Below are 13546 nucleotides of genomic sequence, written 5' to 3'. Positions count from 1 at the left end.
AAAGGGAAAGGTCAATTGAAATATGGCAAGAAGAATGGAACAACACGGAGGATGTGGCACAGTGGACTAAAATTCTAATTCCGAACATAAGAGATTGGGTGGTCTGTGGCCACAGGCGACTGGATTATTTCTAACGCAGGTGCTCACAGGACACAAGTGTTTCAGGGCCTACCTTTCTAAGTTCGGAAAGGCTGACACAGATGAATGCCTATACTGTGGACACTCGGACACTGTAACACATACGATGTAAGAGTGCAACAGATGGATAGTAGAAAGGAACAGAATGGAAAGAGAGACAGATGTGAATTTTGTTCCAGTGAGACAAATGATTGAGAGAATGATTAAAAATAAAGCAGGTTGGACTAGTGTACACAACTATATCCGTGCAGTGATAAAAAAAAATAGAGAAAGAAAGGCAGCTGGAGCAATGATAAAGGTAAGAGGGAAAGATTTTGGAAGCTGAAGTTAGAAAAGTGGTTCAGACTGTGGAGAAGGAGGATATGCCCGTCTGGGAGTTATGCCGTACTAGGAGCGATGAGCGTCTTCCACGCGCTACCTGGAACGAGATAGGGAGCCTCCTTGCTGACAGTCTGTGGACGAATGAAGGTAGTGCTTCGAAAGTGCGAAGAACGAATCCTGCACTAAGGTCAGTCAGGAGGCGTCCTGGACTGAGATGTCTTTTGAAGATTCCAGAGCCCCCTATATAAAGACAAAAAAAGTTTTTTTACTTTAAAAGAATATTCGAACCGAAATAACTCGAAACTTTTCGCGAAGATAGACCTCGGTTCCGGATCGGTAATGATACATATCAATAAATTTACTTATTCTCGGTAATTTGGTAACTACTTAAGATTTTTTTGTAAGTTTACCGTCAAAATGTTTAAGGTACATTTTTACTGCCTAAATATATTGTTATTGTTTGAGAAGGGGCACAGTGAAAATAATTATGGAAAATTAGGTCACAAATGGTAAAATGTTGAGAAACGCTGCAGTAGATGATTAATTTTGACTGCTTTGATGAGATTAAATACAAAATTTTCTAATATATTTATATTAAACGACATATTTAAAATATTTCTAGTACCTATATTTGAGTAATTGAGAAAAATTGTTGAAAATGCAAGTTGCAGTTTATCCGCCCTTTAGTACGTTTGTTATATTTTAAGAAAATATAATTTCGAAATCCACCAAACAGCAAAATCAATTCCAAAAATGAGAACTTACCGCCTGTGGTTTTTTCGAAGGCCTAATCGGAGGTCTGTGAACCCCATTAATTTTGTGGTATAACCCGCACGCGTTACATAGATAATGCCCGGTACCGTCTCTACGCCAAAGGGGTGTAACACTAGCACCACAATTCACGCACTCTTTGACTAGTACCTCTTGGCTTGGTGGACGTCCATCCTCTATCGAACTAGATGACCATGCTGTATTCACGTAAGGACCTCCGTATGACTGCGTACTATCCGCTTGGTGAAGGATGTTAATGGTATTGCTGTATTGTTGTTGATAGGATCCGGTACTCGTTGAAGCCCAATTGGCTGTTGTAGTGAAGTAGGTATCATTTGGAAGAAGATTAAGCTGCGATTGACTGCTAGATACATCGTAGTTTGTCTAAAAGAGGACATTCATTTTAAAACTCTATGCATTAAGGAATATTATTTATGTAAAATACACAAAATTAAATTAAATAAATGGAACTTGAAAGTTGTGATGATATGTTCTTTTTCCTCAAGTTTCATCTTTTATCGAAGGTTGGAATGATTCAACTCCATACAAGAGTAGCACAGGTATACACAAAAAGCCTATTATTCCCGGATTAACTTCTCTAGAACTACATTATTTGCAATTTAGTTGACATCGAGAAGAATTTTCAGACTTAACTAAAATGGAAGAAAACTTTTGATCACGATCAATACTCTTCCTTATATTTGCACAAAACTAAAGCTCTAATAGTTCTTGGTCTTTTTGTGAAATATATTGACTAAAATAGACTTGATAAGGTCTACATCCATATTTCTTAACAGGTTTTTTACCGTTTTTAATGTAATGCGTTCCTTCGGTAATTGGCTATGCGAAAATAATGCAATAATGTCAACAAGAACATCAATTGCAATATCCCGTTCTAAACGTTCGGAAGTTACAGCCCTTGTAAACCTATCACCCAAATTTAGCCATTCAGAACAGAGAGAACTTCGATTATGTGCTATAAATAATAACGAAAATCATAAAAAAGGAGACGCTTGAAAAAGCGAGACAGAATTAGGGACTGAGCTAAAAGACTAGTAAAACCATTTTTTAATTTCTGTCCATTATACACATACTTTAATATAACATATTAGTTTTTATATTAGTATATATTTGTTTTTTATACCCTTCATCATACCGCTAAAGCATGGTACGAGACACTATATATAACGATGCTGGCCCTTGAGACCTTTAGTTATCTTCGAGGCCCTATACTGAAGACCATACTTCGTTATCGTGTAATCTGGGAACCGCGGTAGTGCTCCGGAAGTTACGTTCGCCAAGAAAAGTTCCGGGTGCGCTGCTGGAAGATGGGATGAGTTTAGTTGGTAGGCACTCGAACTAACCTTAGTAACATTCCAACGTTATAGTTCGGATTAATCCAAAGGTATCTGGGTCCTTTTCCCAGATCTCTTTAGAAGATTCTCACCTCAATAAAAAGCCTATCACCTAAGACATATTTAGATTAAGGATTAACATAGCTGTTTTCTTTCCTTTTTCTTCATTCTTACTATCTTGGGTGGGTCTTGGCTGACGGCACATCTCGCTTCCATCTCGAACGATTATTTATGTTAGTTAGGTCAGTGGGTAGCCCCATTGTTCTTAAATCTGACCATATATTATCTCTTCATAGCATTCGTGGATGTCTTAAGGGCCTTCTTCTTATCGGTGCTTTCTGCCAGATTAACTTGGTAAGGCGGTGAGTCTGTGAACATGACCAGCCCCATCTTAGACGTTAGGTCCGAAAAAATCTATGCAAAAATCAAGAAGGGCAGATAACCAGCAAATCAAAAGAAACAAAATCTGTCTAGAAAACCTATTTCCAAAATTCTTTTAGGGGCGTAAGAAAATAAAGAGCATATGGACATGCAGCACATTGAACATATAGAACCTCCGACGATGGAAGAGGTAAAAGAAGTAATACGAACACAAAAGAATAACAAGATTCCACGTATTGAAAACAAGGTTCCTCCTCTGAACTATCTAAATAAGCTGGCGAACACCTTATAGGACTAATGGATATGCTCATAAATAGGATTTGGAATGATGAAAAGATCTCTAGCGACTGAAAAACCAGGATTATATGTCCAGTCTATATAAAAGAGGATAAACTGAAATGTCAAAATTATTGAGGCATAATCCTTTTGTGCACAGTGTACAAAGTTTTTGATGAGATACTCAACAAACGACTCAAACAATTAACAGAAAATATTGCCAAGGAATATCAAACCTGTCAACTACGAGAAAGATATACAACTAATCAGATATTCACAGTGAAACCATTTCTAAACAACACACAACAAGACATATTCACAACATATTCATAGACTTCAAACAGACCTACGACTTAATAAACACAAGTTATATCAAATATTGCATAACTTTAACATCTCCTAAAAATACATCCGACTGCAAATATAGTAAAAGCAACAATCGACTCGTCAACAGCAAATGTCACAATACAAAATAAACTCGCTGAGAACCGACAAAATGAGCTGGCACTGACACTATTCAACCTGTCTCTCGAGTAATATGTCATAAGACAGTTAAATATAGTAAGAGCTCATTTTTATAACAAATAAATAAATACAAATTGCCGCCTATGCCAATGACATCAGCACTATGTCTCACAGAATGGAAGAGGTGGCAGAAATATATTGATAATTGAAAGCAGGGGCAAAAGGAACCGGACTAGAAATAAATATTCAAAAGAGAAAAAAGCTAACACAGGCAAGAGATAGGGGAATCATACGCACAGTTAAATTAGAGGACGATATTGAACTGGGAGCTGCATTAAGCACGGATTAAACAGAAGAATCAGAAATTTAAAAAAAAAATAGTAAACTAAAACGAAGCGTATTTTTCACTCGTCCATGTGTTCCGCATCAAAAACACACACTGAAAATAGAAAATAAGGGTCTACACAACTATTATCCGGCCTATAGTAGTTATATATGCAAGATGCCTGGACGTCAATCAAGATATATACGCATGTTTTATTGACTATAATAAAGCATTCGATAAAGTACGACATAAACATTTAATGAATGTCCTGAAATCAAAGAAGATTGACTACAACGACCTCAGGATCATATCAAATTTATACTATAAACAGCGAGCAAAAGTACGTGTTAACGAACAGCTGTCAGAAGAAATTGAAATTAGATGTGGAGTAAGACAGGGATGCGTATTGTCGCCAATTCTTTTCAATGCCTACTCCGAAGAGGTCCTGAAAAAAGCTCTTGAGGGTGAAACAGCTGGAATAAAGGTAAATGGAGTTCCCATTAACAACATTAGATATGCGGACGACACTGTGATCTTAGCCGAAAACATTGAAGATCTTCAGAGACTGGTGACCAGAATAGCAGAGTATGGAAAAGAGTATGGTCTAACAATGAATGTCAAGAAGACGAAATTTATGAGAATATCGAAAACTCAAAGAAATAACGAGAATCTTCTAATAAACGAAACCAACGTCGAACAAGTGGACAAATATGCATACCTGGGAACAATGATTAACTCCACAAATGATTATAATCAGGAGATAAAAATAATAATAGAAAAGGCTAGAGCAAATTTCAACAAAATGATCAAGAGTTCTATGTACCAGGGATTTAAAACTGGAACTAAGAGTTAGGTCGGCGAGGTGCTATGTTTTTTCGACCTTATTTTATGGAATGGAATCTTGGACCTTGAATGCGACATCAATGAAAAAACTTTAATCATTTGAGCTGTGGGTGTACAGAAGAATTCTGAAAATATTATAGACAGCACACGTCACAAACAAAGAGGTTCTGGGAAGGATGAACAAAGAAATGGAAATTTTAAATTCAATAAAAACAAGAAAATTAGAATATCTCGGACATATTACACGTGGAGAGAAATACACCTTGCTCCAACTGATTATGCAGGGAAAGATCCAAGGAAAGAGAAGCATAGGGAGGCGTAGAATGTCATGGCTGCGCAACCTGAGAGAGTGGTACGGATGTACATCAAATGAACTTTTTAGAGCAGCCGTCTCAAAAGTCCGAATAGCTATGATGATTGCCGACCTCCGCCGCGGAGATGGCACTTGAAGAAGAAGAAGATGCGAGACATGGCTGATGACAGAAAACACCAAAATAATGCTAGAAGTCTTTGAAAGAAAACTAAGAAAAATATTTTAACCTATACACCAAAATGGAGTATGTAGATTCAGGTACAACCATAACTCTACCAACTTTTCATAGAAGCACCGATCTCAGAATTCATTAATCTTCAGATAATTCGATGGGCTAGTCATGTATTATCTTAGCTATATTGCTTTTCGAGACAAAAAATTGTTGAGAACGATAAAAGTACGCAAGACTGCATACCTTGGACACATACTAAGAAATGATAAATATAGTCTTCTGCAGGTCATCATGCAGGGTAGAGTCGATGGCAAAAAGGGAATAGGTAGAAAGAGGAAGTCATGGCTGCGAAATATTCGAGACTGGACACACATGACTGTAGACGAATTATTCCACGTTGCAAAAGACAGAGAAGCTTTTAAAAATGTGGTCGCCAACCTCCGTTAATGGGGACGGCATAGGAAGAAGAAGAAGTCATGTATTGAGAATAGGGACCGAAAGAATACCGAAAAAATCCTAGATAGTAAAATTCAGCGCACAAGACCAAAAGAAAAGCCACAGAAAAGGTGGGACGATGAAGTGGCAGCGAACACGTAAAATATGCTAGACGTGAGAACCTATAGAAGATCGGCGCGAGACCAGCAGGATTGGAGGCATATTTTAGAGGAGGCCGATTCTGATTTGAAATATGAAAACTGGATCCTATAATTCTATTTTGCGATTGAAAAATGAATATCTAAAAGCTTAAGAAACCTTTCTTATTGGCAACGTAAAATAAAAACTAATTACTTATTAAACAATGAACGTCATTGCCAAAACTATGGAGTTACAAACGTAGTAAACATATGTATATGAAATATTACTTACAGATGTCATATTTATCTACACGAAAAAAATTACACCCGATAATTGATTATGCTTACCGGATATCTAGCTGCTGCTAAATTGGGATCATCTTTAAACAATAAAGTAGCTGGAGGTGAATTACCAACACTGCCTCTGTCAACGTATAAATTTTGATACTGATGTTGGGCAAGATACTGTGGACCATCGGTATAACCGTTGTTGTATTGGGCTGTTTGCAAACTTGTATAATCACCTGGTTGATCTATTTCGGAAGATATTGTTATAGGTACCTCATTACCTTCAATATTAACAGTAGCTATATTGCTTGTGTAACCGATATCCTGTGAAAAGTTTTGTCCTGAAAAGCTTTCTGCTGGCATTTCTACTGTATACTGCTTTGGTTCCGTAAATTGTTCTCTTTGATGCGTTTGATGCAGTTCTTGATACGTTGTTGTCTCTGTAGGCTCAATTTTGTGCTCCACAGGACTTTGTTCCTGCGGAGTTGAATTTTCTGTATTAACAATCTCTTCGGTAGTGGGTTCTGGCGGCTGTTCTTCGTTTGTTTCGACTATGGTTCCAGCTGTAGTTATAAAATTTCTTCGTATCACACCGCCACCAGAAGTAACAGAAACCTGAGGTGGTTGAGAGTCTGTGTCTGATGTATCTATTTTTGGTTTAACTTCTTCAGGTGAAGGATTCTGTTCGTCCTTCGAGTCCATCTCGCTGTAATAAATATTAATATATAAATAATTTTATTTAACAAATTTAACTTAAAATATTACGCGTTTAATGAAAATATATTTTTAATATTGATATTAGCGTAGTCTGTGTAAATAATAGCAGCTAAAGGTCAATGACTGATTTAACATTAATTTTTGGAAATTCGGTAACACATATTTATAGTTATTTTTTAATTGTGTATATAGTAAACATACAATATGAAGAGTAATTAAATTAAATTCCTTTTATTTTTGCCACTCTTTGTTATATTTTCATTTTTATTTTCTTTTTATGATGTTGTTATATGAATATTTCTATTTCTAACTGGGTTATGACTTCTTATTTCCTCTTTCGGTTATGACTAGTGTGACCAACTAGCCCGAAAAATCCGGGACATGGCCCGAATTACGAAGTCGTGTCCCGGCGCCCGGACAATTCTTCCGGACCATCCGAATTTTTAACTTTTTGGGTCGAAAATTTCTAGAATGTAATACTAATACCACGTCCAAAACGCATGCATTATATCGTAGTATTATGTTATAGAAAAACTCAAACTGTGTACTTTTTTTCGTTCAAATCTGCTGCGTTGCAATATGATTTTATTTAAACATTTATTTTATGTCACTAATCAGTTTGAAGCCTCAAATAGATTAGTGATCGTCTACGAAGGTCCGTAGCATTGTTTAGTTGACTTTACATTTTTCATTCCATTCTATTGTTAATATGGAACCAGAAGAAGAAAGTAAAAAGAGAACGCTATTCCACTTTTAATAAAACATTGCAAGAAGAATTCCCATTTTTGAGAAAAAAAGTAACAGTCACGTAAAGTGTGATACTTGTGAAAAAAGTGAAAAACACCAAAGAGGTATTAGCTCCGCGGCAAGCGGCAAAAAATTGACTGAATTTTTCAAGGCAACAGCAACATCGAGCAATATTGATTTAGAGAGAGCAGCTCAAGAATGTTTTGGGCGTATCATATGATTAGGGAAAATGAAAACTTTCGCTCAGCTGATTGCTCATCGAAAATATTTTGGAATTGCTTTGGATTGAACAAATTTCAGTCAGCTTGTACTTAATGTGAGGAAATTGTTAAAAAAGTCTTTGGTCCGTCCATTGAAAATCAATTGGTTGATGCAATGAACAACGCAATATACGTCAGTATAATTACCGATGCATCTAACCATGGAAGTGTAAAGATGTTCCCGGTTGTGGTGAGATATTTCGTTCCATTAGAAGGCATGAAAAAATATTGAATTTTACGGCTGAAGATGGGGAAACATCTGATATTATTGTGCAACTCTTGAGAAACACTCTTGAAAAGTACAAAATCTCAAGAAAGTTAGTTTCATGCTGCGGCGATAATATTAATACTAATTTTGGTGGTAAAAACCGAGGTGGGCAAAACAATGTTTACTACAAACTAAAATCACAGGTGAATCCAAATTTGATGGGAATCGGTAGTGCGGCTAACAGTATTCACAACACTTTGCAATGTCACTGCAATATGTTACCATTTGACGTGGAATTAATTATGGTGAGAATTTATTCACATTTTTATCGTTTCACTGTTCGTGAGAAAACATTCCAAATAAAGAGCTAACCTTAATATGCTGTGACTTTAACGCAAAAATCGGAAACACTACACAAAATGACGACCTAAAGAATGCACTGCCAAAGTTTGGCATAGATCAGAGAAACGAAAGAGTGTCTCTCTTTCCCTTAATCGAGTTTTCTAGGATAAATAACTTTTCTATAATGCATACTCAATTTAAACATCAAGTACACTGACTGTATACTTAAAAAAATTCTGGAGATAAGTCTAGAAATCAGATTGACTACATCCTCACTAATATTCGCTGGACATCATTAATCCAAACACTCAGATGATATCCAGGGGCAATATCAGATCATACTCTCTTCGTAGCTAAGGTAAAGCACAAACTTAAAGCGACAAAACGGATAGAAATAGGAAAGAAGGACCACCTTCTCCAAGCAGTGCAAAAAAGTATGCCCTCTATTGGTAAGGGTACATCACAAAGAAAAACACTTGATAACAGATGAAACACTTAAAATAATTGAGAATAGAAGAAATCTTGTCAAAGTGGTGTACATAGTGAAAGGGAAAAACCTAGTTAAGAAACCTCAACAAAGAAATAAAACGAAAATGCAATGCTGATAAACAACAATACTTTTACAATATATGTAAAGAAATTGAGGGCCACGATCAAAACAATCAGCCAAGAGATCTATTTAATCTATCTATTTAGAAAAATACGATACAAGAGACTTTAAAGTCAGAACTTAAGCGGTTAGAGACCACACAGGAGCTCTTAGAACCAACAGAAAAGATATAGCAGAGATATGTAGATTATATTGCCGGGATTTATATAGAGATGATCAAGGACAGGAACTTGTTTACCAAACTCTTGAAAAAAAACCGAAAAAGAACCTAACATACTCGAGAATGAAATCAGACTAGCGATCAGTAAACTCAAATATAACAAAGAACCAGATCTAGATATGATAACAGCAGAAATACTCAAAGCTACAGAAGAAACCGGAAAAAAATTGCTTCATTTGCTCTGTAACAAAATTTGGCATTCCAAGCAATGGCCTGACGGCTGGACAAAATCTACAATAACGACAATACATAAAAAGGCAGCTTCTATAAATGTGCCAACTATAGAACCATCTCTCTTATTTCACATGCCAGCAAAATATCGCTACACATAATCAATGAAAGACTGAAAAATTTCCTACAAAGAAAAATGCCCCAAGAGCAAACTGGATTTATTAAAGGTAGAGGTACTCGAGAAGATCTTCTGAACATAAGAAAAATAAAAGAAAAATCTAGTGAATTCAATATCTCATTATATATATATATATATGTATATATATATATATATATATATATATATATATATATATATATATATATATATTATAGATTATCGCAAAGAAAATGGTTTGTATTAGCAAAAATGATAAGAGTTTAAACAAAAGATCTGAAATTCAAAATTTAAGTAAAATTTATAATTATATTCTTTCTTTATGATTTATATATAAAACTTGTAAAATGTCATATTTAATTCTCCATATATCTATCACATTCTTTCAGACATCTGTCAAGGGTGAATAAATCTTCTTCTTTTTGTTACTAAACAAAAAAGAATGTTTAAACGAAGTTTTACTTTTGGCAATATAATTGTCAAAAATAAAAATTTTATGTTGGCATTTATGACATTGAGGCTATTTGTAATTGGTTGCTATTTGAACTTATTTATAAATTCAATTATTTTTATATTAAAAAAATGTTTTCAAAATTATAGAAATTTTCGGAGAAACATTTGTTAGATCAAAACATTTTTATATTAAATATTTTGAACATGTAAGCAGTGATTTTTACTTACCAAACTAATTTTTATTTGGTAAGTTAACAAAAATTGTTTTTTCTTTTTAGTTCAACCTTGTAAGTATTTTGTCTTTTTTAGCTCTTGATAATAATTGTAAACACAATTGAAAGCTCGAGAATAAAAAAATAGTTAACCAATAGCCCTATTATTGACTCCAACCCATCCAAAACAGTTATATATTTGTTCCAAACGAGTCACAAGTACTTCTTTTTTCTTATATATATAAATATATATTGAAATAATTTACTTAAACTCTCTTAAAAACAAATAAGGATTCAGACATTATTTTCAAGGAACAAAGTTCATTACAATTGTAAAGTAACAGGAAACATAACACTAACCGAAACAAAAAACCGTAGCATTGTTACCAATTGTTTACTTTATGAGTAAATATATGACGCACGTTATTTAAACCCTTTTAAAGTGCTTAAAGAATAGTCATAATTTTCCGTTACACCCAAAATACGTTCATGACATAAAATTCTATATATTGTTTCTGGTCGCGCCTGTAGCGTGGTACAATAAAAAGTACTGATGTGAATGACTAAATCAATAACAAAAACTGTTACTTTTTTCAAAAAATTTGTAATCAGAAGAGAACATTAGGAAAATTAAATAAAAATCAAGATATGCATTTATTTACTTATACATATATGTATTATGATTATTTACAGAGTGGCAAGAAACAAGATGAACAGCAAGAGTCTGAAAAATTATTATTAAGAAAAATTTTAGCAGATTTACCAGGTAACCATACAAATATTATCAAATATTATTAATTATTACCAAATATTATCAATTGTGCTTAAAAAGTCTCTGTAAAGTCATAAAAAGAAGAGAGAAGTCGATTAAAATGCCACAGTAGGTTAACAGGCGATAATCACGGAGACCAAGAAAATAAGGAAGGTTAAAAAAAATATGAAGGCAAAAATATCAAATGAACTTATTATATACGATGGAGATTATATAATTAGAAGAATTAAAAAGTAGTATTTCTTCTTTTAAAGAAGAAATACTACAAGAAACCTTCGCTAAACAAGATAGTACTACTGTGAGTAACATACAACAAAAGTTCTTGAAAATGACAAACACTATAAAGGAAGCTACGTCGAAGAACATATCAAGAGCAAAAAGATTTAGAAAAAACCACTGGTTCAATGACGAATGCAGAACAGAGTTAAAAAAAAGATCAGATTTGAGATTAAAAAGTTTACGTTCGCAAAAACAAGACGACCTAGAAAGGTATGCCGTACAACGAAAAAAAGTAAAGAGAATCCTAAGGGAGCGGAAACGAAAGTATATGGAGAATAAAATTAAGCGCATTGAAGAAAATTACAAGAAAAATGAAATAAAAAATTTTTATAAAGAAGTAAAATACATTAAAACTGGGTACCAGGGAAGAACGATGAATGTAAAAGATAAGCAAGGAAACCTGATAGTGGATGAAGACCAAATATGTGAAAGGTGGAAAGAATATTTCGAAGAGATACTAAATGACGAAGTGACTACTGAAGAAAATTGTTATGTTCCTAGACCTCAAATAGTAATAGAAGAAATACCAAAGCCCACAAGAGAAGAAATTGAAGAAATAATAAAAGATATGAAAAACCAAAAAAGTCCCGGGGAGAGCGGCATTGTGGCAGAGAACATAAAATATGGAGGAGAGGTCTTAATAAACAAACTTGGTGAGCTAATACTAGAAGTATGGGATGCCGAAGAAATGCCTCAAGAATGGAATAAGTCGATTATAATTCCTATACACAAAAAGGGAGATAGAACTAAATGCACAAACTATAGAGGAATATCCTTATTAGAAGTAATGTATAAAGTACTCGCCATACTAATTAAAAAACGATTAGAAATATATATAGAGAAGAATCTAGGAGAATACCAGGGAGGATTTCGGAAAGGAAGATCAACAACCGATCAAATTTTTATGCTAAAACAAATCCTGACCAATTGCTATGAATACAACATTTCAGCACAAGTACTTTTTATTGATTACAAAGCTGCCTACGATACAATAAACAGAAACAAGTTAATAGAAACACTAAAAGAATTCCAAGTGCCAGAAAAAATAATAAGATTGGTAAAAATGACAATTAGACAAACCATTTGTGCTGTGAGATGCAACGGTACAGTCTCAGAAGAATTCGAAGTGAAAAAAGGTGTTCGCCAAGGAGACCCGTTATCTACATTGCTATTCAATATAGTTCTAGAAAAAATTGTAAGGATTAGTGGGATAAATAGGTCCGGTACTATTTTATACAAGGAGCACCAATGCTTAGCATACGCTGATGATGTGGTTCTCATTGCAAGAAATGGAAAAGAACTCAAATATAACAAAAACACTGATTCGGGAAAGCTCTAAAATGGGACTGAAAGTTAATATTAATAAATCGAAGTACATGGAGATCTCGAGCAAAAAAGGAATAAGCACCAGGGGTTCCTTTAAATTGGAGGTGGAGAATGGATCAGTTGTAGAATTCGAGAAGGTAGATGAATATATGTACTTAGGTACTCTTATTGATCAGACATGTAAAGAAGAAACTGAAATCAACCTGAGACTGACCAAGAGCAACAGGTGTGCTGGAGCCATGAGCAAAATAATTAAGGCCAAAGATATATCTCGTAATACAAAAATAAGAGTATACAAAACTATAATTAGACCCACAATGCTATACGCTGCCGAGACATGGACTATGAACAAAACCGTACAGAACACATTGGAAGCATGGGAAAGAAAGATACTTCGCAGAATATTTGGTGGAAAAGTAGTAGAAGGAGAATGGAGAAGACGAACTAATGCAGAAGTGTATCAGTTGTATGCTAACCCTACAATAACAAATGTGGTGAAAAAACGTAGACTAGAATGGCTCGGCCATCTAGAAAGAATGCAAGGTAATAGACTAGTCAAGAATATTGCTTGGAGAGTACCTGAGGGCAAAAAAAAGAGAGGAAGACCAAGAAAGAAATGGAGAGATGCAGTGATGGAAGATGTCAGAGAGATGGGAATCAGAGATTGGAAGCTGTTAGCTAAGAATAGAAAACGATGGAAATTATCCATCCAGCAATGGGCCTAAAAGGCCTGTTAACGCTGTACATACATACATACATTTCTTCTTTTGGTGCCATACGCTATGTATCATTTAGGTGTTCATGCTGATTGTCGAATGCACAGGGATATCTCTTCCGCTCTTGTACATC

General features: G+C 34.6%; 1 protein-coding gene across 5 annotated transcripts in view; it reads right to left on the bottom strand.

The window, feature by feature from the left end:
* The window catches only part of LOC140435026 (uncharacterized), a 99600-nt gene that overhangs the window by 48256 nt on the left and 37798 nt on the right, over positions 1-13546 (bottom strand). For 4 of the 5 annotated variants that reach the window (XM_072523693.1, XM_072523695.1, XM_072523692.1 and 1 more), the window contains exons 2-3: positions 6284-6929; positions 1225-1614 (exon numbers count right to left, since the gene is read on the bottom strand). In XM_072523693.1, coding sequence (XP_072379794.1) covers positions 1225-1614; positions 6284-6925 — 1032 coding nt within the window. In that variant the 5' untranslated portion in view covers positions 6926-6929. The remainder of the gene's footprint in view (positions 1-1224; positions 1615-6283; positions 6930-13546) is intronic. The other variant, XM_072523696.1, reaches the window with a different exon arrangement.

The sequence above is a fragment of the Diabrotica undecimpunctata genome, chromosome 2 (genome assembly GCF_040954645.1).
Source record: "Diabrotica undecimpunctata isolate CICGRU chromosome 2, icDiaUnde3, whole genome shotgun sequence".
In the NCBI taxonomy this organism is placed as follows: domain Eukaryota; kingdom Metazoa; phylum Arthropoda; class Insecta; order Coleoptera; family Chrysomelidae; genus Diabrotica; species Diabrotica undecimpunctata.
Note: the sequence above shows the minus strand (reverse complement) of the source record. Positions and strands in the feature narration are given on the sequence as shown.